Source organism: Misgurnus anguillicaudatus, chromosome 13 (assembly GCF_027580225.2).
Source record: "Misgurnus anguillicaudatus chromosome 13, ASM2758022v2, whole genome shotgun sequence".
In the NCBI taxonomy this organism is placed as follows: domain Eukaryota; kingdom Metazoa; phylum Chordata; class Actinopteri; order Cypriniformes; family Cobitidae; genus Misgurnus; species Misgurnus anguillicaudatus.
The window spans coordinates 13,152,501-13,175,464 of NC_073349.2; the positions used below are offsets into that span (position 1 = coordinate 13,152,501).

Genomic DNA, 22,964 nt, shown 5'->3' on the forward strand with positions numbered 1-22,964 from the left:
TTTGGATTTCACATACGACTTGTATCCATTAACCATTTCATACAGGACCATTCCTAGACCCCAGACGTTTGCTGGGATGGCGTGAAACTTCCGGTTCTTTCTGACTTCCGGTGGAATGAAATCTTTTAGCCCTGTAAGCAAAGCATTTTCAGAGTTGAGGAAATCTGTAAAATGGATAAAAAAATTCCACATTGTGCTATAGGAAAACAAAATGCCAGTTCACCTATGTACTTATGACTTTTGTAGACGCCATCAGTATACAGCTGACCACAGCCGAAGTCAATCAGCTTGGTGTCTAACGTCTCTGTGTTGACTAGGAAGTTGCCTGGATGGATGTCGCTGTGAAAGACATCGTGATCATAGCAGTTTATTACTGCCTGTACTGTTTGACGCATTATTACACGAGCGGTTTCTTCACTCAGTGTACGATTGCGTTTCATGATGTGGCTCAAGCTTTGGCAGGGTTGAGGGTACTCCATAATGATCACGATGTCTTGTGAGTCTATAAACCATTCCAACATTTTTATGGCATATTGACTTATGGGAGCTTGATTCATCTTAATCAATAGTGCCACTTCTACAGGCAGAGGTTTGGAATAGCCCGGCTAAAGAGAGAAGACAAAAAAGAGCAAATTTAAGATAAAATGTATATTATCACAAGCAATTATATATTCAACAAGATTTGACACTCACAATAACAATGGTCTCTCTACTCAGCCGCCTGGAAATGATTTTAATGGCAACCTGCAAAAGAAAAAAAAGTCCTCATACATGACATTTAATCTATATATATATTGTAGTGATCATATTGTGTATCATAGTGTATATTGTGTTTCTTGAATTTGGTAAGAGCACCCTACCTCTTTGCCATCAGAAATGCGGGTACCAGTACGGACCAATCCAAATCCTCCTTCTCCCAGCAATTTGCCAAACTTATAATAAGATTCCACAACTCCTGGCAACACATGATAATATTGTCTATGAGTTATTTGATTGTCTTGCATGAACCACAATTGCAATGTGATAAAATGAAACATGAACTAAAAACAAGTTATATCAGACTCACCCTCTGTAGGCTCAAAAAGAGCTTCATTAGAAGTTGTGTATGCCTCCATCGGTTCCACTTTACCCTTAAAACAGCAGTTTAAGGTTTGCATTGCTTTATCCCACTTTCTCTTAAAATACCCACCGATTCCTGTCTGCTTTTTCGTTGTGGCAATTTCTTCTAATTCAAAAAGCAAAACGTAATTAGTAAAAAACATCTCTGATCACAGTATCAATTATTTGTTGCAGCTTGTATTTGGCTCATTTCATCTTACCTTTCATGCCATGATCACTGTCCAGTCTTGTGGGTTCTTCCTTTGTACTGTTTTCAACAGTGTTTGTTTCGTACAAGCTCTCACTGGAGCTGCTTTCAGTTGACAGACGAGATTCTTTCGACTGATAGAAGAAAGAATCGCTGCTAAGGCTGAACAGCTTCGATCTGTCAACATCTTTCCTCTGATCCGCTCCGCACTCATCGACAGGAAAAAATAGTGCTTGCTCTAAATCGAAGAGCAAAATGTAATTAGTAAAAAAAGATCTCTGATCACAGATTAAATATAAATTATTTGTTGCAGCTTGTATTTGGCTCTATCTTGGTGTATTTGGCTCATTTCATCTTACCTTTTATGCCTTGATCAACAGTTAATGTTTTGTAAGAGCTTTCACTGGAGCTGCTGTCAGTTGCCATACAAGATGCTTCTGACCGATCAGGGAAAGAATCGCTGCTTAAGGTAAACAGCATTGGTGCTGGCTCACCAATAACTCCGCAGCCATAGTCGGAGAGGGACAAGCTGTACGAAGGGTACGTGCTGTCCGAATGGGACTTGTCCGAATGGGACCTGACGTCCGCTCCAGAAATGAGATCCGCGTCAGAAGTTTGGCCTGGCATTGACCAAACCCTAGCTGCACTGTCATTAATAACCGGACGTGCATCGGATGCACACGGGACAGACAGCCTTGGATTAAATAAACTTGTGTCCGGTTGTAGTGGTGGAGCGAAAGGCTCCACTTTGTGGCGGCTGAGGAAATGGCGCTTTGCAGCCATCCAAGTTCCTTTCATGAACCCGCAGATCCCTGCGCCATTCCTCCCTTCACCACGTTGTACTGAAACAGAGAACCAAACATTTGTACATTAGAAGAAATGTAAGCTGTTATTGTGACTATGTGTATACTGTATTGTTTTCAATGCTATTGTTGTGTAGATTATGCTATTTGTATTGGAAAATGGATTTATTTGAAAATGTTTATACTCATCCAATGTGTTGTATGTTATCTATTGTTGTATTTTGCCGTTTTACACCGCTTTCATTAAAAATGCTTGAATGTAGTTTACATGTTCAGTTCTTACCATTTGGGCTGTCTTCCCGCTTTCTGCTAGTGGAGGGCCATGCATCCCGTGACTGGATGTTATTCAGATCAGGGACACGGCCACCTCGAACACTAGCTTCCAGTCCCTCGGTGTAGTTGAGGGACGGACCTAATGAGGACGCAATGTTAAGTAGTCAGATGAGTACATGTTGCTTAACCTAGCACAATGAAGACCTGACCCCATTTTAATATTTACAGATGTTAGATTTAACTGTGCGAAAATTAACCCATTTACTTAATGTGTGATATTTAGGTGGTTATATACATGTTAAATACAGGTCTTCCATGTAATAAAAGTATAAATGTAGTTTGTGCGTTCAGTTCATCTCACCTTTTGGACTTTCGTCCACAGTGTGTGTCTGGGACACCTCCATGAGCTTTCCATCAGCGGAGAGCGACAAATCCCTCGATTGAACGTGAATCAATTGGGGGAATCGGTCACTGCTCCCGCAGACGTCCAGTCCATGGGCATCTTTACACTCACTGGTCCCAGCCTCGGTGTTGGTGAGGGGCCAACCAGCTGAGGACATAATGTTAAATAAGTGGTCAAATGAGAAAATACTTGTGTTTGTAAACTTGTGTATTCCTGCACAATCTTTCTCTCTTTTTTTCCCAAAGTTAATAAACTGAAAATACAAGAAAATTGTGACCATTTATCCAATTTTCTCATTAGAATTAACATAATGTGTGATATTTAAGTTGATATTCAGACATTTTCATGTACTTTTTAATATACTCAGGGTTGTGGCAAGATTTTTTGGGGGGGGGAGTACTCGCATGTATAATACAATCACCCCATTATTCCTTTAATACATGTTAATTTTGGTAATCACCTTTATTTTCTAATATATTAATCATGCATTTTCTGTAAAGACAATTTGAAACAATATTCATTTTGAAATCCGCCATACAAATAAATGTGAATTATTTAAATTAAATTAAGGGAATTCTTGTTTGGCTTCTGATCAGATAAAAGTCCTACTCGGCTCACGCGGCTGTGTATTTTAAAGCAGGCAGATACACTATTTTGTATTTTGAACAGCAGTTAGCAAGTAGAACCAAAGATATTAAACACAGTCGGCCTAACGTTACTGTGATTTTTATTATTGTAACAGCGAGTCGGCCCACAATGCCCAGCGGCACATCAGGAAACCTCCCAGTGCTCCAGATGTCCTGACAGCACACTTGTCAAACTAGTGCATCATCTCTGGTGTTTTAATCTAGATCCAGATAAGAAGCTATGGTGCTTTAAGCTCCATCTTCACAAAATAATCTATATTTTCTTTAGGCTGGATTGTTATTCAGCAGAGTGAGAGCGTGTCTCGCGCCAAATGCGTGAGGCAACCCTGATATACTTAATTGACCGAAAACCGTGTCCAGTTAGGCATTAAAACAATGCGTATTTGTGCGCTAATCTACTAAAAGTAAAGATTTTCTAACAGTTATCTAATATCAGCATAAATGTCTTTTGCATCTCACCTGTTGAACTTTCGTCCACAGCGTGCCTCAGTCGAGACACCTTCATGATCTTTCCGTCAACGGCCAGCGATGGATCCCACGATCGAAAGTGAATCAATTCGGGGAACCGATCACTACAACCGCTAACTTCCAGTCCATGGACATCTTTCAACTCATCGGTTTTTCCCTCGAAGGGTAAACGTGATGAGGACATGATGTTCGATAAGTTTTGAAAGCTTTGTTCGCTTTGTAAAGGTTTTGTCTCTCTCTGTGATTTTCTTTGCATCTGCTCAGATAACCACTGCATGAGTGAGTGACTGAAATTCTGCGCGCTGCGCTTTATATACCATTCTATGGAACGCCAGCATTATGACGTCACAATACAATACACGATCGTCTCCTCTGTGAGCGCACATAACAATTGAGCAGTGCCTAAGTTACACAGGTTATTAATAAATATATTTTTGTATATTTACATGTTCAAAACTTAAATAGGGGAAGTGCATTTTTATATACTGTAGTTTAATTTTAATTTAATTTATATAATAATAAACTTAGTTTAATATATTTGTCCTTTTAATGCCACAAGCCTGTTTTTCACCAATAAATGTTTTATTTGAACAGAATCTAACTTTTTTTTCATTTAAATCACATAGGGGCATTTAAAGCAGACATAGTTTGATGACACAAGTCAATTTTTCACATGAGTTGTCCTCTTTACAGGTAAAACTAACATACAGAATTATGTTTCATGATGTCTGTTATCAGCAATATGGTCTTCAAAGAAAACATCACCGGCCTGTGTCTGCACAATAGTGCATCCAACCTCTTTTGGCATTAAGCATATCCACGCTCATCCCATCAACGTGATGCAGAGAGGCCTAAATGAATCCAGGGTGGAATTTTTCGTCCTGTCATGTGATTCATGAGTACCAAATTATTAAAATTATGTAAAATATAACAATTTGAAAAAAGCAGATGAAATAATGTCTTTGGACACCAAATGTACCTGCAATATCAATCACCCCTATAATAGTTGTTTTAAGTCATGCCAAACAATCTTTTAACTAGAAACAAATGAGTTATGCAATATTAATACAGCCTGGAGGAGTCCAACATGAATATTCATTACATAGAGTTCACTTACGAAATTCAAAATTTATTATTACAAATGTTTAAAGTGTAAACCACTATAAGAGTATCAGCATAAGGATTATACAGATTCTGATGAGCTGCGTTTAATATTTGATGTATTCTGATTAACAGAAGAAATCAGTTGAATCAAGTGAAAATGATACTTAAATCTCGTATGCAAAAATAAATTTGTACAGAACTTTAAATAATACATTCAAAAATAATACAAATCTAAGCAAAGAAAATAAGAACATTAAAAAGTATCTACAATTGCTTATAAAATTGACTAGTAGGGTCATAAATTAGCCTTTTAAATGATGCTCTATTTATTATTTATTTGCAATGCAGAAATATTTACCTACATCTTAATATACATAAACTGTATGCTTTGTCACAAGGGGTGATAGAACCCTACGGTAGCAGCAGGCAATGGTATTACCAACAAGGGTAAGTTAAAGGAGGGGCAATCACTTATTTAAGACTTTGTGTTAACAAACCCCTATGAAATCTAAATATTAAATACAAACCTGAATAAACAAAGTAACACTGAAAGAATTCTGTATTTAGGAGGCATGTGTTAAAAAGAGCAAATTGGCTCACACATTTGGGGTACAATATTTAGCGATCAGGTCAAGGGACTCTCAGACCAATGGGAGTTGTATTCACTTCCATATTTAATGAGAAACTAAGGCACCTTTGAACCCTGATATTTTTAGTGTGTGATGACCTTTAACCCCACCTCTCCTCCCAAATCCCATCCTTTCAAAGAAAGTCTGGAAAAAACACAGCAACTACAGGATACAGCGCTGACTGCAACAACAGCCTATTGAAAAACATCTTACTTGCATCTTCTATCGGCCCTGCTTCTGCCAAGAGATTGTTTTGGGATCTGGCCAATGACGTAATGCTCTTGTCAGATAACAAATACAGTGGACCAGCATAAATCTCCAGCTAAAATTGGTTAATCCTACAACTGGAAAAAGTGGACTTATAGCACCCACATAAAACGTTCCCATAAATGACATGTATCTAACGTCTTGACCTTTGACCTCACCCACACACAGACATTTACACAGACAATAAACACATAACATTTTACTGAAGTGCACACTAAATCCAAATTGATCAAGTGGTGTAACATTTTTTGTGGGATGCCAATGTGACATCTAAAAACAAGGTAGTTAGAAAATCTTTTGCATTGTTTGTATTACGACACAATCAGCATTTTAAATGTAAGCCAATCATGTAAGGTTAAACAAGACGTGTTCCATCTTCCATGACATCCATCAAAACTGTCCCATGACTTGCAGCTTGTGAGTCTTTTGGTCCTCCAGAACTAAGAACATAGTTGCAAATAGCCCACATGAGGACAAGCGGAGGGTTTCACAGAGGAGCGGTTTCATTTGGGCACAAGCCCACGGGACTGCGGGTACAGAGGGGACCCTGAGCCAGACAAGGGGCTATGACCTGAAGTGGGGGTGCTCACCTTCTTGCCAGTTTTAGGGCGGCTGTGAGAAGATTATGGGAGGAAAAGGTATGTTAAGGAAGGATTAACAAAAGGACGATGAAAGAAAACAGAATGTAATGAGGGGTACAGTTTTTACCCTGACTTTGGTTTCTTTGAGAACCCAGCTGAGGAAACACAAAGGCCAGACCCCAAACCGAGGCTGGAATGGAGACCAGAGGCATCCACTTGGATCTCATCCTCCTCCCTCAGAGCATCTTCCAGAGCTGCAGCTACTGTAGGTGCTATGACCGGCCCCTCGTAATCTTTTGTGGTTCGTGTGGGGAGATCCAACTCCAACAGCAAGATATTCTCAGCCTGGGAGATAAAACATAAATCCAAAATAAGGCAAAAGAACTGGAAAGCTGACCCATCCGTTTCTCCAGAGCACCATTGTGTAGCATGAGGAAGCTGTAAATGAGCTTTTGTGTTGCGCTCTTGGAATTATGGGAACTGTGTTAGCATACCTTGTATCTGACATCAGGCTGCATCAACATGGCCATGCGAGCGTGCTGACTCAGAGGCCGACTGTACCCGACTGCAGAAACTGGCCTTTTCATCATCTGCTGATCACTGAGAAACAAAGAAATATTTTAGCTACACATTTTTACAATGATGAGGTTCGGTTAAGATATATAAGCGAGTCATTAGGCTGATTTATAACTTTCGGCATGGTTTCCCGGACAGGGTTTAGATTAATCCAGGAATAGGCCTTAGCTATATTTTTACAAACATGCCTTACAAAAACAACACCAGTGTGCATCTTAAGACAAAACAATGGCACTGATATATTTTAAAGGGGACATATCACGAAAATCTGAGTTTTTCCATGTTTAAGTGCTATAATTGAGTCTCCAGTGCTTCTATGTACCTAGAAAATGTGAAAAGAAATCAACCCAGTAACTTAGTTTTGGTAAACTATTCTCTGCAAGCATGTGAAAAACTAGATCATTGAAATTTGGCTCCCCTTGTGATGTTAGAAGGGGATAATACTGCACCTTAATCTGCACTAACCAACCACAGCACTGACATTTAGTGCAGAGATCAGCTCATTTGCATTTAAAAAGACACACCCATTTTTGCTTACAACTACAAAGTGGCAATTTTAAAGTGCTATAACAAATTATCTATATGGTATTTTAAGCTAAAACTTCACATACGTACTCTGGGGACACCAAAGATTTATTTCACATCTTAAAAAGCTTTATGAAATGTCCCTTTTAAGACAAGCAAAATGTTTTTAAATGAAGGCAATTCAAACATGCATTATAGTCTGGGACTAGGAAAAGCCCTGTCCGGGAAACCGCCCCTTTCTGTTAATTCGCTTCCTGATCATACTTTTGAATACGGGTGATAGGTGTCATTTTCCAGGTGTCGTCCTCTTCATCAAAAATGGCCCTTGTTACAATCTTGTTCTTCACCTCCAGAGGGATGAAGTTCTCTATTATCAGATGTCTGGTGAGTAGAACACAAATGTTAAAGGTCCACTGTGTAGATTTTAAGCGGCATCTGAATTTTCTGAAGTTGATGTCTTTCTTTGTTTAGTCGAGAGGAATTTGTGTTTTTTGAGGGGGGCATTCCGGGATTTTTCTCATTTTAATGGACTTTAATTGACCCCAGCACTTGACAGTTTTAATGCAGTGTAGCTTCTTATGGAACGGCTGAAATTCCAAAAGGGGGCGTATTTGTTCTTCAGACGTTGCACAATAAACAATAAACGTGACATCCGATGTATTCATTATAAATCATGAATGAAAAGTGAGATTCGAACGAATGTCCGTTAGTGAACTAATTGTATACACTATTTATATCGTAATTCGGTCAGAAACGTCAAGATTGTGAGATGAACAAATCGTTTTGGATTAAAAAGCTTGGATATTCCATTTCCTTGGACTTTTGGGGATTTATGAACAATTCTTTTGGACAATTTCACCGAAGCAGATAGAGGGAAGATTTTGAAGGTAAGTAAATATCCTAAATCGGCGCCGCCCGGTTCAGGTAACTAACAACTAGATTACAGTTTTATGACTGCTAAAAATCATATTATGCTTTTTGTGTTTGCTTAATGGAATCCCGAAAGTCTAAGCTTTACAACGATGTGCCGCATGACCTCCCTCACATGCAAGGGAGGGGGTGTACCGAGTACGGCACAGTGTTCCTTATCAGGTTAAAAGTGCAGTTTTAATGCAGCTTCAAAGGACTCTTAACGACCCCGAATGAGGTATAAAGGTCTTATCTAGCAAAACAATTGTCATTGTTGGCAAGAAAAATAAAAAATATCCACTTTTAAACCACAACTTTTCGTCTTCCTCCGGTCCTGTGACGTGCCAGCGTGACCTCATGTAATTGCGTAATGCTGTGGAAAGGTCATGTGTAACGTATATAAAACGCACATTTGCAGACCATTTTAAACAATAAACTGACACAATGACATTAATTTGTATAACTCCTCATACAACAACGTCGGAACGGTGCTCTTTCTCCACACTTGTAAACACTGGGGCATAGTTTCGAGACGTCGTCCGTGACCTCTTGACGTATTACGTGAGATCGCGCTGGCAGAGGAAGATGAGAAGTTGTGGTTTAAAAGTGCATATTTTTTATTTTTCTTGCCAAAAATAACAATCGTTTAGCTAGATAAGACCCTTATGCCTCGTTTGAGATCGTTTAGAGTCCTTTGAAACTGCAATTTTAAACTGCATTAAAACTGTTAAGTGTTGGGTTCCATTAAAGTCCATTAAAATGAGAAAAATCCTGGAATGTTTTCCTCAAAAAACTATTTCTTCTCAACTGAACAAAGAAAAACATCAACATTTTGGATGACATGGTGCTGAGTAAATTATTATCATTTTTTTTTTTTTTTAAGAAAATTTACTAATCCTTTAACAACAGTCTGTCAAATATATCTTACCCTAATGGACACAACCTCAATACACTGCAGCTTTAAGTGTGTGCAGTATCAATCTCCATTACATCTACATTACTAATGTAGCAGTTGGTTAGTCCAGATATCCAAGCAGTTGTAATATGCGTAATATTAGCTCAGAGTGCTTTAGAGGTTCATTTTCAAAATTCAGTGTCTACATTACATCTCAAACAGGCACTGACCACTGCATTCACAAATGTTACCATGCCTGTAGAAACACAGCTAGTCATCTTTACATATGTAAAGTCACGTCAAAATGACATCAGACTGGCAATTACCACAAAAAAGTACAGTTCAACTTCAAACTATAAATCCCTCTTATAAGTTTACCATTTTGAATCGGGTGGTAAAGTGTGAAGACAGTTTTCATCAGTGACTTTATGTACTTGCTTAATAACTTGATTTTTGTTTCTTTTTAATACAAAAAAGTTAATAGGTAATAGAAGGAATAAAAGGAAATGCAGAACCGTAATGGGTAAAGCAAAGAAAGCAAGCAAGCAAAGAGAGGGAGTGTAATGGGATAATGGAAGAGGAACTCCGCTGATAACATGTTCACATACTTGAGTTTCAGTTCTCTGGTCAGCTCATTCTGTGTCTGCTCCAGCTCCTGTCTGTATTTAACATGCTCTTCCTGAGCATCCTGAATCTCTGCCTTTACCGACTGAAGCTTGGAAAACAGCTAGAGGAAAGTGCAGAGAAAAAAAGTAAAATTACAAGACGTTTAAGGCTACGTTTACACAACAACCATGTAGTAAAAATAGATAGAGTTTGCTTTTTTTTTTTTAAATGCCATGTTTATCAAAACTCATTTACACGGATCAGCAAACCAACCACTAAAAAGGCCATATTGTTATGCGTGCCAAGGCCAGTAGATGGCAATGTTACTTTATGCACACACAGATGCTTCTACAGAACGATACATGCAATAGGGTTGTGCCGATAGATGATAGTATTGTGTACCGACAATCGTCAGACATATCGCCAATAGCAGGCTTTCATGACGATAGTTGCCGATAGTCATTATTATTATGATCATAGTTTCACATTAACATATGCATTTCGTTCTTTTGCTCACATTAAAGGATTAGTCCATTTTCTTAAAAGAAAAATCCAGATAATTTACTCACCACCATGTCATCTAAAATGTTGATGTCTTTCTTTGTTCAGTCGAGAAGAAATTATGTTTTTTGAGGAAAACATTGCAGGATTTTTCTAATTTTAATGGACTTTAATAGAGCCCAACATTTAAAACTTAACTCAACACTTAACAGTTTTTTTCAACGGAGTTTCAAAGGACTATAAACGATCCCAAACGAGGCATAAGGGTCTTATCTAGCAAAACGATTGTCATTTTTGATAATAAAAATAACAAATATACACTTTTAAAGCACAACTTCTCGTCATGTAGATCCCGTCGTGATGCGCCAGCTGACCCCACGCAATACGTCAAGAGGTCACAGCGGACGAACACGAAACTTCGCCCCAGTGTTTACAAGCGTCTTGAAAGAGGACCGTTCCTACATTGTTGTATGTCAACTGATACTAATTAATGTTTTTGTGGCAGTTTATTGTTTAAAATGGTCCGCAAATGTGCGTTTTATATATGTAACAAGTGACCTCCCTACGTCACTACGCATTTACGTTAGGTCGTGCTGGACCGGACCTAGACGAAAAGTTGTGGTTTAAAAGTACATATTTGCAATTTTTCTTGTCAAAAATGACAATTGTTTTGCTAGATAAGACCCTTATGCCTCGTTTGGGATTGTTTATAGTCCTTTGAAACTCCGCCGAAAAAAACTGTCAAGTGCCGAGCCAATTACTAAATGTTGGGATCTATTAAAGTCCACTAAAATTAGAAAAATCCTGCAATGCCCTCCCCAAAAAACATAATTTCTTCTCGACTGAACAAAGAAAGACATCAACATTTTGGATGACATGGTGGTGAGTAAATTATCTGGATTTTTCTTTTAAGAAAATGGACTAATCCTTTAAAGCAGGGGTGTCAAACTCAATTTCATCGCGGGCCACATCAGCATTACGGTTATTTTCAAAGGGCCGGGTGTATTTGAAGGACTGCATGGCCGCGGGAAGTGGGGGTGCTGCGGGTGCTCCAGCACCCCCTGTTGGCGAGAGGGAGATTTTTTAAGTAAAAATATTTTGCACAATTTATATATTAATTTTTATTTTAGGACATTATTTTTGACACACGTAGGTTATTAAGTGTATTTGGGATTTTAATTTCATTACTGTCTGTGCCTACCCATCTCCGTGGCCTCATCCGAGCGCACTTTCTCCGCCTTGCGTCTATTGGTGACATACATACGCAGCACCATGATCCAGAAAAGACTCACATACCTTTCGCTGATGCATGCCCACACAGAAATTCTGAAATCCCTGGGCATTCGTCCCATAACTCATGAGAGACTGTGGACTCTATTATACAACCGGGTGTCGAGTGTCTTTTGCTAGAGTAGGGGAAGGAGCGCGTTGATAATATGCGTATAGGCGTATTGTTGAAGGGGCTTAACTTTATACCATCAATGAATAATACACACTGAGATCTCGCTTTGGAACGACAGATTTTTAAATGCAGCCCTCCATAAAACACTCAATAGCCTATGCAACTGCACAGGTAACCAGAAACTGACTAGCAACATTTAGACAGCGTAATGATGATAGATCATGAGATATTATTTGATAGACTAGTAAATGTGCATTACGGATGTTTAAAATCTCTAGCCTGGTGGTCAGAAGGGTAACATTATATATTGGCTATATGATTTTCCATATTATAGACGAACGGCAATAAACGTCTGCAATAAATATGCTCACAACAATAATATTTCTCAAAACTTTGACAAAAATTATTTTCAAAGGAACTGTATTCTTACAGTTATTCAAAGATGTACGCATTATTCCGCATATAATTTGAATATTAGACAAGAGTATTCATATAACGGCAATGAACGTATGGCAATAAATATCCACATAACTTAACATTACAGCATAATAAAATTAATAAGCAGTCAAGGAAGCAGAATTGAGATGTAAATTGTATTACTATTATTATTATTATTACCGGGAAAACAGCAATATTACTGAAATAAACTCTGGGGTAAGCTAAATGCGCCAAACACGCTTTTAACCGCAGTCTAAATAAGCAATAAAAGTGGAAAAACATTATTATCTCTTGACAAAATTATATTTAAAGGAAATGTATTCTTACCGTTATTCAAAGATGCACAAATTATTCCATATAGTATTTTCTGTTTAAGAGCACGTTCGTCTCTGGCCTCGCTTGCTCTGTTATAGCTGATTGACAGATGCGCGTCTCCGTCTTTCAAACAGGTATCATTATAACCTTTATAACAATAGAGTAAACTTTGCTTCCACTGTGTTTGTCTGATAATAACACACGTCGGCAAATTATTATTATTTGAAAATAATATTTATTTATTCTTTGCAAATTATTATCTTATTTGAATTGATTTTTATTGCTGCTTCCACAGACATCATTGTGTATTTTACAAAGTAAATGTAGGCTATTGTTTTACCAGTGCTTATGTGTATTTAAATGTTTGAAATCTAAAATAAACATTATGAGGTTGAAAACACTGCATTGTGTTGATATATGACAGCGCTGAGCTCGTCCGGAGCCAACCAACGCGACAGACGTTTGAATCTGGCAGTATTAATGTCATGTCACTGAACATTCAAAATCTCAACATTGCGCTGTCCGAGTGCTGAAACGCTTCTGCTCTCTGCAGGTTCGTAAATTCTTTATCTCTTGTTACAAATAAAGTATTTTTAGAGTACAAACCTTATATAAAGCCTAATATATTCTAAAAATTTAATTATACACCATGTATTTCTTTACAAAACGTATACAATATCCGAACTAAACCCATTATTATTTTGGTTCAATTTATGAATTATTTATAAGTTCAAAAAATACAATAATAGTACTGTTTAGTGAAAAGATCGAAATAAAAATGTACTAGGTATGTTACTGTGAGAATGTTTTTAGCCAGCTTTTACCACTGTTAATCGACTTGTGATCCTTACTTAAAAACGAAAGTAAAATAATTTTGTCCGCATGGACATTGAAACTTGTGAAGTTTAATTAATATTATTACGTATATGACAATAAAGTAGTGAAACTCAATGTATTTATTTTTAAAATGTATTTTAAATAGGCCTATAGGCTTACAGGTGTTTTTGGAGAAAAAAAATCACAGCACCCCCTGTTCAAAATGACTTCCCGCGGCCCTGAAGGACTGTATGAATGTATCAACTCTTTTATTACTGTACATTGCATACTTTTCTCTGCATTTGATTACAATTGGTTTTGTTAATAACTCAATTAATACCTAGCTTTGAAAGTAGAAGCCCAGGCAAATAATGACAAAGTGTATAGAGTACAACTATTCTACAGATTATTTTTAAAATAATTGTGGTGACAAAAACACATGTTGTGTGTGAGTACACTCAAAATGTTCTGTTATCCTTCATTGTGCAGGTAAGAAAATGAGAGGCATTTTAAAATACTAATCTGTTTTAAATCTCCACCACAATATGCATTTATTAGACAAATATACTCTGGCTTGTCATTTATTGCCCTCTTTACAAAAAAGCTGTGATTTTTACCTGGCTTTGAGTGTCTGATTGACTGACGTCTCATGAGTTCAGTCTTGTAGGCTACAGATCAATAGTTTCAATCGTTTATTAAAAGTAATCTGGGCTGCGTTCTCCGAAACTACCTTAACGCTACGTCGTTCTTAAGTTGTACCTTAAGCGGTACCTTATCGCTAATACGTGTTTTCCGAAACGTTCTTTGTTACGTATCACTTCTGTAAGTCGTTCGTTCGGAAGGTTGGTCTGGAGCACTCTTAGCTATACCTTATCCCACATGATCTCCACTAGGGGCCATCACTTTCTTAAAAGCTTACATTGTAGTCTATATAACTAAATATTTGTAAAAAAAAAAAAAACTCCGTGTTTAATTAGGCAAATATTTTTATATTTAAAGAATAAAACATTTACATAATTAGACATCATTACATTGATGGTTGTTAGATTTTTAATTATGTTTTCCAAAGGGACATCAACTGCGAACTATTAAATGCTACAGGATTAAGAAACTATTTAAAAAATATATTTTGGGTGATGGAGTTGGTGAAACTGGCAGCTATACAGCGAATCCTACTATTTCATTTGTGCATTTCATATCCGTTAAATCTTAGTCTAACGGCTAGTATTTTAGCTGCATAAATAAATCGGGTAAAATTACAAAAAATAATTATGATTATTAATGTTAATTCGACTTTGCATCAAAGTTTTTTAATGTTTTATAACTTTGAGGCAACTGCATGCCATATTCTTTATAAATATTCAAAATAAACTGTGCACTTGATTACTGCTTGTATAGTCTAAGGTCAACAAAATTTCCACATTAAAACTAATCAAAGCTAAAATCTAAAGCAATCATACTATATATTTATAGGCTATTATATAATATTTGATATGTTATATTTAGACAGACAGGCTCCAGAAATGCGTCCATTAAGCTTTATCCGCATTGTTAACGCGCTGCTTGTGCATACAGTGTCCAAGCACAATAAACGCGTGAACTAATGAACAACAGCAGTTTGTTTTATTTTAAGTGTAATGCACAGCCAAGTACTTGCACAACCCACTTTATTCCCCTGTGCAACGCACTTATTGGGAAACCCTAATATAAATGATCCTTTCAAGGCATAGCGGATGAATTGGAGCAGTTCAAACATGATACGTTTGGAAATAAAGTTGCGGGTTTTGCACGGGTTTGAAATAAAAATATAGAAGGTTGAATTTAGTTGTTTCCAATTTGAAATGTTTTTTACCAGATATTCCTAATAAATTGAACTTGAACTATTTCTAAAATGTTTCTTTAATAAAGAACACCGCTATCTCATAACGCAGCGAAACCTATTACATGAAGTGAATAATTGATTGTCGAGCAATCGATATCAACCTATTCAGCACCTCCACCATGGACAGCACCCGCTAAGGTCGAACTTAAGAAGGTTTATCTTAAGCAACATCCTAAGGTATAGTTCGGAGAACACACGTAGGAAAGGTATACCTGTAGTTAAGGTTTAACTTAAGAGTCTTCGTAGCGCGCTAAGAGACAACGTTATCGGAGAACGCACCCCAGTTCAGATGAGTCATTATCCGCGTATTTAGCGGGGAGTAGACGCTGTGTAAACTAATCCCAGCTGGACATCGCGAAACATTTCTGTACACGAGACGGAAAACATTTCCTTGCTGGATCCGCGTGAGCGTGCGCGAGAGAGGGAGAGAAAGCACGAGCAGATACTGGCCGTTTCCATATGCGGAGGTCGCATAGGCAGCGTCATCAAGCCTGGATTATATAAGTTAACTGACCATTACATTCGCAAGTCATACGAATATTACAACTATTTACTATAAACAAAGAATAATATTTAACTTTATAATTGTTAATATCCTGAAACAAGACAGTCTTGATGACGTATGCAGCCTGGAAATGTGCCCTCCGTAGGCTGCAGCGTTCGCATTCAGACACGCCCACTCTAGTAGTGCGCGCGTGCGGGGCACTGCACGTTCTTTCTCATGCAATCATCAACATTATCAACATCAAAAAGACTTTGGCGGGACAAAAATTAGTTTTGGTGGCTGCAAAAAAAGTCAATGTTGGAAATAAACTGCAAAAAATAAACTTATAATAACAATAAAATAATCTGTAAACTCTCGCGGGCCACATAATTAACATAATTTGTTAACTCTCGCGGGCCAGATGAAATGAGGGGGCGGGCCGGATTTGGCCCGCGGGCCTTGAGTTTGACACCCCCTGCTTTAAAGGGATTTGTGGGCGTGATTTTGCGCGTGCGTATTTCTTCTCTCACGTACCTGGATTTAATGCGCATGTCTTGGACTCTTGTTCGGACCTGAATGCACGCGTCATGGACTCCTTCTAGCACCTGAACTTGTAATGCACATGATTCGGACTCTTCCTTGCACATGAGCTTGTAATATGCACGGCTCTGACATTTCCTTGCACTAGAGAGGTTGTTAGTAGGGCAGGGGTTTAAAACCAGTGAGTGTGTTGTTCCCACGCAGGAAATTTTAATGACCAGCCGGCCTAATGGCATCCGTTTTAAGAAGGTTGCCGTCATGACAGTGTTGCCCTTAGAGTAAATCAGCTTCCTTTTTGTCCACCAATCAAGTAACTTGTCATTAATGAGTAAAAAATGAACAAATAAATATGCTAAAAGTGGTAGCGCCAGACCGGGAGATCAGCTCAATGGATTCCAAAATGGTAAGAATCAAATGTTTAACTCTAGGGGAGCTGGAAAATTAGTATATTTTTAAAAAAAGTTGAGTGTCCCTTTAAAACGAAAACGAATTAAATGTAAACAAAGGCCGCATACCAACACCATGGCTGGTTAGGACAAAAGTCTGAATAACATGAAAAATATATATTATCGCTTGTTGCATCTGGTTGGAACACAGAGCTAGCCTCAGACTTTCTGTATGCACACATACCTTTTTAAGTTTCTTGGTCTTGATGTCAACTTCCTGCTGTAGTGAACTGTACGTCTCCTTCAGCTCAAGCGTCTCTTCATCACGACACTCCATCACCTGCTGCATTTCCCTTTCCCGCCTTTTCTGCTCACACACATTAGACATGTACGAATTAAACCTTTAAAATAATCACATTAACGTCATCATTGCATTCAATGCAAAGTGTACCAAATCTCACAAACTTAGTCATTTTATATTGAGCAATATCATACATCTGATTCCATATCATCTTTCTGGCCAATCACTGTGTTGCGATGTAAATGCGGTATTGACCTTGAAACACAGTGAGAGGTTACTAATTTTATCCGAGTTTTATTTGGGGGTGTGTAAAAACAGTCCATCAGTGCAAATCAGTCGTGGTGGGGGAAAATAGGAATGAATGCTTTGATCAGCACTTCGGCTACTATCAGAAATCAAAAAATCTCAAACTATACAGAGGCTCAAATAGCCTTTGAAACCTTGAAATGCAGTCCAACTCAGTCTCTGGATACTTTACCTGTTCTGCTATCTCATGTCTCTTCAGCTCCAGAATCTTCTGTTGCTCATTGGTGTGATCTACAATATTCTTCCCACCAACCAGCAGCTTGCTCTCCATGGCCTGAAAATGACAAAAAACAGATAAACCAGACGTATACACTGATAAATCTAAGCTATGTTCAACCAGATATTACTCTTACATACCTTAACTTTGGCTGTCAGCATCTCTGATGCTTCTTTCTCTTTGCGAAGATCATCCATCTTCTTCTCTTTCTCCTTAAGCAGTCGCTGTTTCTCCTCTGCCACCAGGCTGTGGTCCTCCATGATAGCCCTCCTCTCCTTTTCCAGCTTCTCCTGTTGCTCCCGCCAATAATCCGTAATGCTCTTATCCCCGTCCATTCCTTCCTCTTCATCATCATCATCATCATCTTCATCATCATCTTCCCCATCCTCCAACTCCTCTCCTCCTTCTCCAACTCTCCGTCTCCTCCTTTTCCTCCTCTTTTTGCCGGATCTTTTCTCCAGTTGTTCTTTCAAGCGGGCAATCTCCTCCTGAAATTCTCGAAGCAGAGCGTCCTTGGGATCTTCGTTGACACGGGGCTTATTCTTAATGTTTTTAGCTCGATTGGCATAGCGTAGAGTCGTCAGCGTCTCCTCTAGATTGTAGGAGGCGGGTCCAATATTGGCTACCATAACTGTTCGGGCATTTCCGCCCAAGGAATCCTGCAAAAGCCTCGTAAGCTTAGAGTCACGGTATGGGATGTGCGTGCTTCGTCCGTCAACCAGCGCCGAGATGACATTACCTAAAGCGGAGAGGGAGAGGTTGATTTTGGTGGCCTCTTTCAAGCGCTCACCCTGTGCACCAGTCTTCGTCTGCCTTTCGCTTCCTGCAAGGTCAACAAGGTTGAGCTTTCCAACCCGGATGTGGTTTTCTCCGTCAGGGCCCAGCTCACTACACTCGACTGTGATGACAAAGATGGCGTGAGAGCGGGAACTGTGCTCGTTCATATTGGTTGCACCAACCGATCGGTTCTGGTTGCCGACATTCATCACATGCTCGATCTCCCGAACGCTTTTGGTGACAAATGAAGAGAGGTCTTTAACATAAACGCCCGTATCAGGCCTCTCCTTGAGCTCCAGACGGCGAGATTGGTCCTTCGATAAAAGATCCCTGATCTCCTCTTGATAAATCTCCAAGTATGAAGCCCTGACCAAGTACTGCTGGTTCTGCGAGCGCGAAATGTGCGTGAAAATGTGCTCAAAGGAGTTGGGTATGACGCCCCTCCTATCGGGGTCGTTTCGTACCCCCTCCATCGTGAAGGTCTTTCCGGTACCAGTCTGACCGTATGCAAAAATGGTCCCGTTGAAACCAAACAGCACAGAGTCCACCAACGGGCGGAAGGTCTCGTCGTAAAGCTCCATCTGTTTGGAGCTCCAATCGTAGACTGAATCGAAAGTGAAAACCTTAGGGTGATCGTGGGAGGACGCACCTCGAGGGTTGCGTACGGCCACCTGCCCTAACTTGACATCTACAGAAACCACCTTCTCGAAGTTGGCAACTCGCTCCTTCTCGTTCATGGGGCGACAGCGCACCACCACCTTTACGGTTTCAGAGCTCTTGCTTTTAGACATTTTGACAGCTTCTGGATTACTTTGGTGCAAGTGCTGCCTTAAAATATCTGTAGGATTATGTCACAGTGATAGTGTTGCCAGCAGCAGAGCCTGCAAAAAAATAAAATGCTGTGATATGACAATGGTAAAGAAATAGAATCACTGAAAACAATAAGTCTGAAATATATTGAGTTAATTCAGATTGATTCAGACACTTTTTGACAGTAACCTTAATATAAAAAAATATGGTAATAAATACCTTATGGCCAAACTTACTGTAAGTGTAACTGCATTCGGTAAAAAACACCATGAACAAACATTTAATGCCATAGTATCCATCATGCATAATCATATAAAATATCACCATATTTTTTTTTTTTTTATAAAAGGTGGGGTGCCGAAATTTGAATTTAATGGCGTCCTTGAATAATATTACACTTACTGTAAGCTCTATGCAAGCAGCCAACGTCAGTTGCTGTGATGTGTATGCATTTCTCCGTTGTGTTACCTCTACTATCTACTTTTTGTTTTTTAGATAACAGTTACACAATCCTTCATCTACATTAGCTGTAGCAGCAATGCTAAGAGCAGAACAGATCCTTCACATTAGATCCTCTTTAAATCTCAGATACCTGACTTTAATTCTGCATATCTGGCTTTATTTACCTGTCAGTCTCGGTTGCCATGTACGAAAGCGAGACAAATACAGCGATAAACAAATCACAGGACACAAATATAAGGGAAGATTAATCGCTTTTGTCGAAAGGGCATTGTTTAAAATGGAGTTATACTATTTAACTGCATTTTCATATCATAATCCCGCTAATGTTTAACAGTTTAAGCAAATAAACGGATCAATGAGGATCAAATCTCCTCGGAGACTCGAAACAATCGGCCTGGCAACGGCAAACAAACCGCTTCATTTACACGCGCTCTCGAAATAAATAATTCAGCTCACCTCTGCCATCCTCAAAGATTTAACCTGAAAATAACGCCCAACATCACCAAAGCCTTCCTATCCATCAGATGCATATAGCTGTCAAATCTATCAGGCGTTACAGATATGCAAAATGAGCCGTATCCCACCGTCAGCCATGTCTATCCGATTCCTGTAATAATAGATTTGTTTGAGGAGATCCACTGATCCCCCTGCAGGACGGGATGCAAACCACAGTTTATTCAACTCTCCATCAGTACCAGTTGAAAACATTACCTTCATGCTATATTGATTTCTGTGTGACTTTCAAGGTCTCAGCTGGCTAATGAAGAAAGTTGATACTTTACGGTTCTGTAAACTGTTTAGTGTACTATATTACACTGCAGGGTAACTGCAATATATTATAAGTAGGCTACTTTGTTCATGTATACTACAGTATTATGCAGTATTAAGTGTAGTGAATTAATAAACTGTCGTAAATGACGTAGTATGGTTTAGTATTTATTTACTATAATAAACAATAAATTGTATAATGTGGTAAATTGTGGTAATTACTACACTTTAAGGCATACTACAGTATTCTGTAGTATTAAAGGGATAGTTAATTCCAAAATGAATTTACTTACCCTCATGTTGTTACAAACCTGTATAAATTACTTTTGTTCTGATGAACACGAAGAAAGATATTTTGAAGAATGTTTGTTACTAAACCGATCATGAACCCCATTCACTTTCATAGTATTATTTTTTCCTATTATGTAAGTGAATGGAGCTTATGATCAGTTTACGGAGCCCCTAGTTTCATGTGCGCATGCGATAGTTTCACGTGAGCACGCAAAACTAAATAAAATAAAAAAATGCAGATGGAGGTCTCCCGTGAGCACATGAAACTAAACTTTAGATTTTTTTACTCCAATGTCACCTTTAGGGCTCGGTAAGTTACAACATTTCTCAAAATATCTTCCTTCGTGTTCATCAGCACAAAGAAATGTATACAGGTTTGTAACAACATGAGAGTAAATGATGACAGAATTTTCATTTTTGGGTGAACTATCCCTTAAACTACTGTGAATGGATAAAACAGCAAATACTATACTTAAAGGTATAGCAGAGGATTTTCTCGAATTTTAGAAAAGAACCGCTTTCTCGACTTTTTAAAAAAAAATGCAATTGCACAACACTACTGATTGACAACTAGGAGGACCAATAGTCTTGATGATCCACCAGGAAACAGAAAATACTCCACAATACATTTAAAGCGTAACTAAACCCCTGGTCAGAGCCTGACTCCACCCACTGGCAATATTTGAAAAATGCAAGAAAAGTGGGCAGATCCCAACGGAGATAGAGGGGATGAACTAAGCTCGTACCAAGTCTGTGGTGAGATCGTAACAAGGGCGTGGTAAGCTTGAACCTGCTTATGTCACGAGTTATTTTTTGGACCCAATATCCAATAGGAAAATTCAACTGCAGTAGCCACCGGTTAACCTGAAGAGGGCAGCACTCAGACGTTTTTACACCATATACTGTAGTATTGAAACACTTTATATCCAAATGTCAAAAAACTTACTAAAATCACTGCACTAATAAAGCATCATTCTTACAGATCATTAACTAAAAAAAGTTGGTTTAGGGTTTAGTTACTCTTTAAATATTTAGTAATGTAAGACTCAAAAACACTACAATATTTACTACAGTAATTGAACCAGAGTTTAATTAGTAAATACTATAATACAATGTGTTTGCGTGGTTTATAGTTAAAAAACACATTATTTTACACATATCACACATTTTTGTAGTTCCATATTTCATTCTCTTCCTGAAACGCACAGATTTGAAAAGCTCTGTTTCCCTGATTGGCCAGCTAATCTGTACTTTGTGATTTGCCTGAATAACTCTGACGACAGCCGGAAATGTGACGCTCGGGTCCATGTTTGAAAGATTCGGTTGCTAAACTTACAGGCTGTCAGTCTGAAGCGGGAGGAATTAGGATAATGTCATGTTTACATCACCAATAGTAAACTGTTGCCTACAATATGTGTGTTTGTTGTAGTCCAAGAAAATAAATTCACTTTGGGGTATGTAAATTTTGCATATTGTTAACATCTACTAATATACACTTACACACCAAAGGAAATTTAAATACATGAATTGACAGGTGCTCTTTAATAAGTTTGTAACCAGACAGCATATGTTTTATCAGATGCAAATTTTATAAGCCCTCATAAAGCTTATGACCATTTTCTACAAACAATTCTTGAAAAAATATATATATATATATTGCAATCATCTGTACCTACAGTATTTTACAGTAAAACTGTATAGAATAAGAAATAAAAAGTGTACTAATCAATATATATAGTTACAGAACACTGCAATACAACAACATTACATTAATAGTATTCAATTTGATGAATTTTAGACAGATAATATGACACATTTATGTATAGTAAAACACGTTATGAAATAAAATTATGAAGCAAAACACAGTTATTCCTTTTAATCCAATCAATACCGATTCCAAGACAACATAAGACTAAAGGAAGTAAATGCGTGCAGTCAGAACACTGCTCATTTTATTGTTTCCATGGAAAAGATGCTTGTTTCAGGAATGTGCCATTTGAATTTGTACAAAATTACTTACAAACAGCTTAAAACACTTATTAAGTTTTTGGCATTTGCATTTCTAAATTTTTTTTTTTTACTTCAGATGCATTACTATTGTAGAAATCAAAGACTTCACAAGACATTGATAATTATTTTCACATTATTTTCATTATTAAAAATTTGAATACAGTCATATATATTCATATTCAAAAATTACAGCACATTATCTGGTGCCTCTGGAGGTTGGCTTTACCTTAAAAGTGCAAATTCTAACCCTATAAATACTTTGCTAA

The 22,964-nt window shown here is 38.0% G+C and overlaps 2 protein-coding genes across 4 annotated transcripts in view; both read right to left on the bottom strand.

The window, feature by feature from the left end:
• LOC129431463 (uncharacterized) overlaps positions 1-2,786 on the bottom strand; it is a 3,186-nt gene extending 400 nt beyond the window's left edge. Inside the window, exons 1-9 of the mRNA XM_073875708.1 lie at positions 2,744-2,786; positions 2,393-2,521; positions 1,666-2,148; positions 1,320-1,544; positions 1,067-1,225; positions 861-955; positions 694-744; positions 224-605; positions 1-131 (exon numbers count right to left, since the gene is read on the bottom strand). The exon at positions 1-131 is cut by the window's left edge and continues 34 nt beyond it. Coding sequence (XP_073731809.1) covers positions 1-131; positions 224-605; positions 694-744; positions 861-955; positions 1,067-1,225; positions 1,320-1,544; positions 1,666-2,148; positions 2,393-2,521; positions 2,744-2,786 — 1,698 coding nt within the window. The remainder of the gene's footprint in view (positions 132-223; positions 606-693; positions 745-860; positions 956-1,066; positions 1,226-1,319; positions 1,545-1,665; positions 2,149-2,392; positions 2,522-2,743) is intronic.
• Positions 2,787-5,008: 2,222 nt separating this feature from the next.
• kif3b (kinesin family member 3B) lies at positions 5,009-20,262 on the bottom strand. Of its 3 annotated transcripts, XM_073875056.1 has the most exons (10): positions 19,794-20,050; positions 19,570-19,708; positions 17,721-19,238; positions 17,536-17,637; positions 17,001-17,123; positions 9,995-10,113; positions 7,847-7,963; positions 6,976-7,081; positions 6,609-6,826; positions 5,009-6,512 (listed from the first exon to the last, which is right to left on the bottom strand). In XM_073875056.1, exons 3-10 carry the CDS (start codon positions 19,146-19,148, stop codon positions 6,404-6,406), a joined length of 2,322 nt encoding a protein of 773 aa, XP_073731157.1. In that variant the 5' UTR covers positions 19,149-19,238; positions 19,570-19,708; positions 19,794-20,050; the 3' UTR covers positions 5,009-6,403. The 3 variants fall into 3 exon arrangements, with proteins under 3 accessions (XP_073731157.1, XP_055045346.2, XP_055045347.2); XM_055189371.2 differs by lacking the exons at positions 19,570-19,708; positions 19,794-20,050 and adding an exon at positions 20,086-20,262; XM_055189372.2 differs by lacking the exon at positions 19,570-19,708.
• Between the last annotated feature and the right edge of the window lie 2,702 nt (positions 20,263-22,964).

What these genes read in the sequence shown, in the direction of transcription:
- kif3b (XM_055189371.2), bottom strand. Translation starts at nt 19,148, where the DNA reads ATGTCTAAAAGCAAGAGCTCTGAAACCGTAAAGGTGGTGGTGCGCTGT. An exon ending in ACCAGAGAACTGAAACTCAA is followed by an intron (nt 7,964 to 9,994) that starts GTATGTGAACAT and finishes TCTACTCACCAG; the next exon opens with ACATCTGATAATAGAGAACT. An exon ending in AGCCTGATGTCAGATACAAG is followed by an intron (nt 6,827 to 6,975) that starts GTATGCTAACAC and finishes TTTATCTCCCAG; the next exon opens with GCTGAGAATATCTTGCTGTT.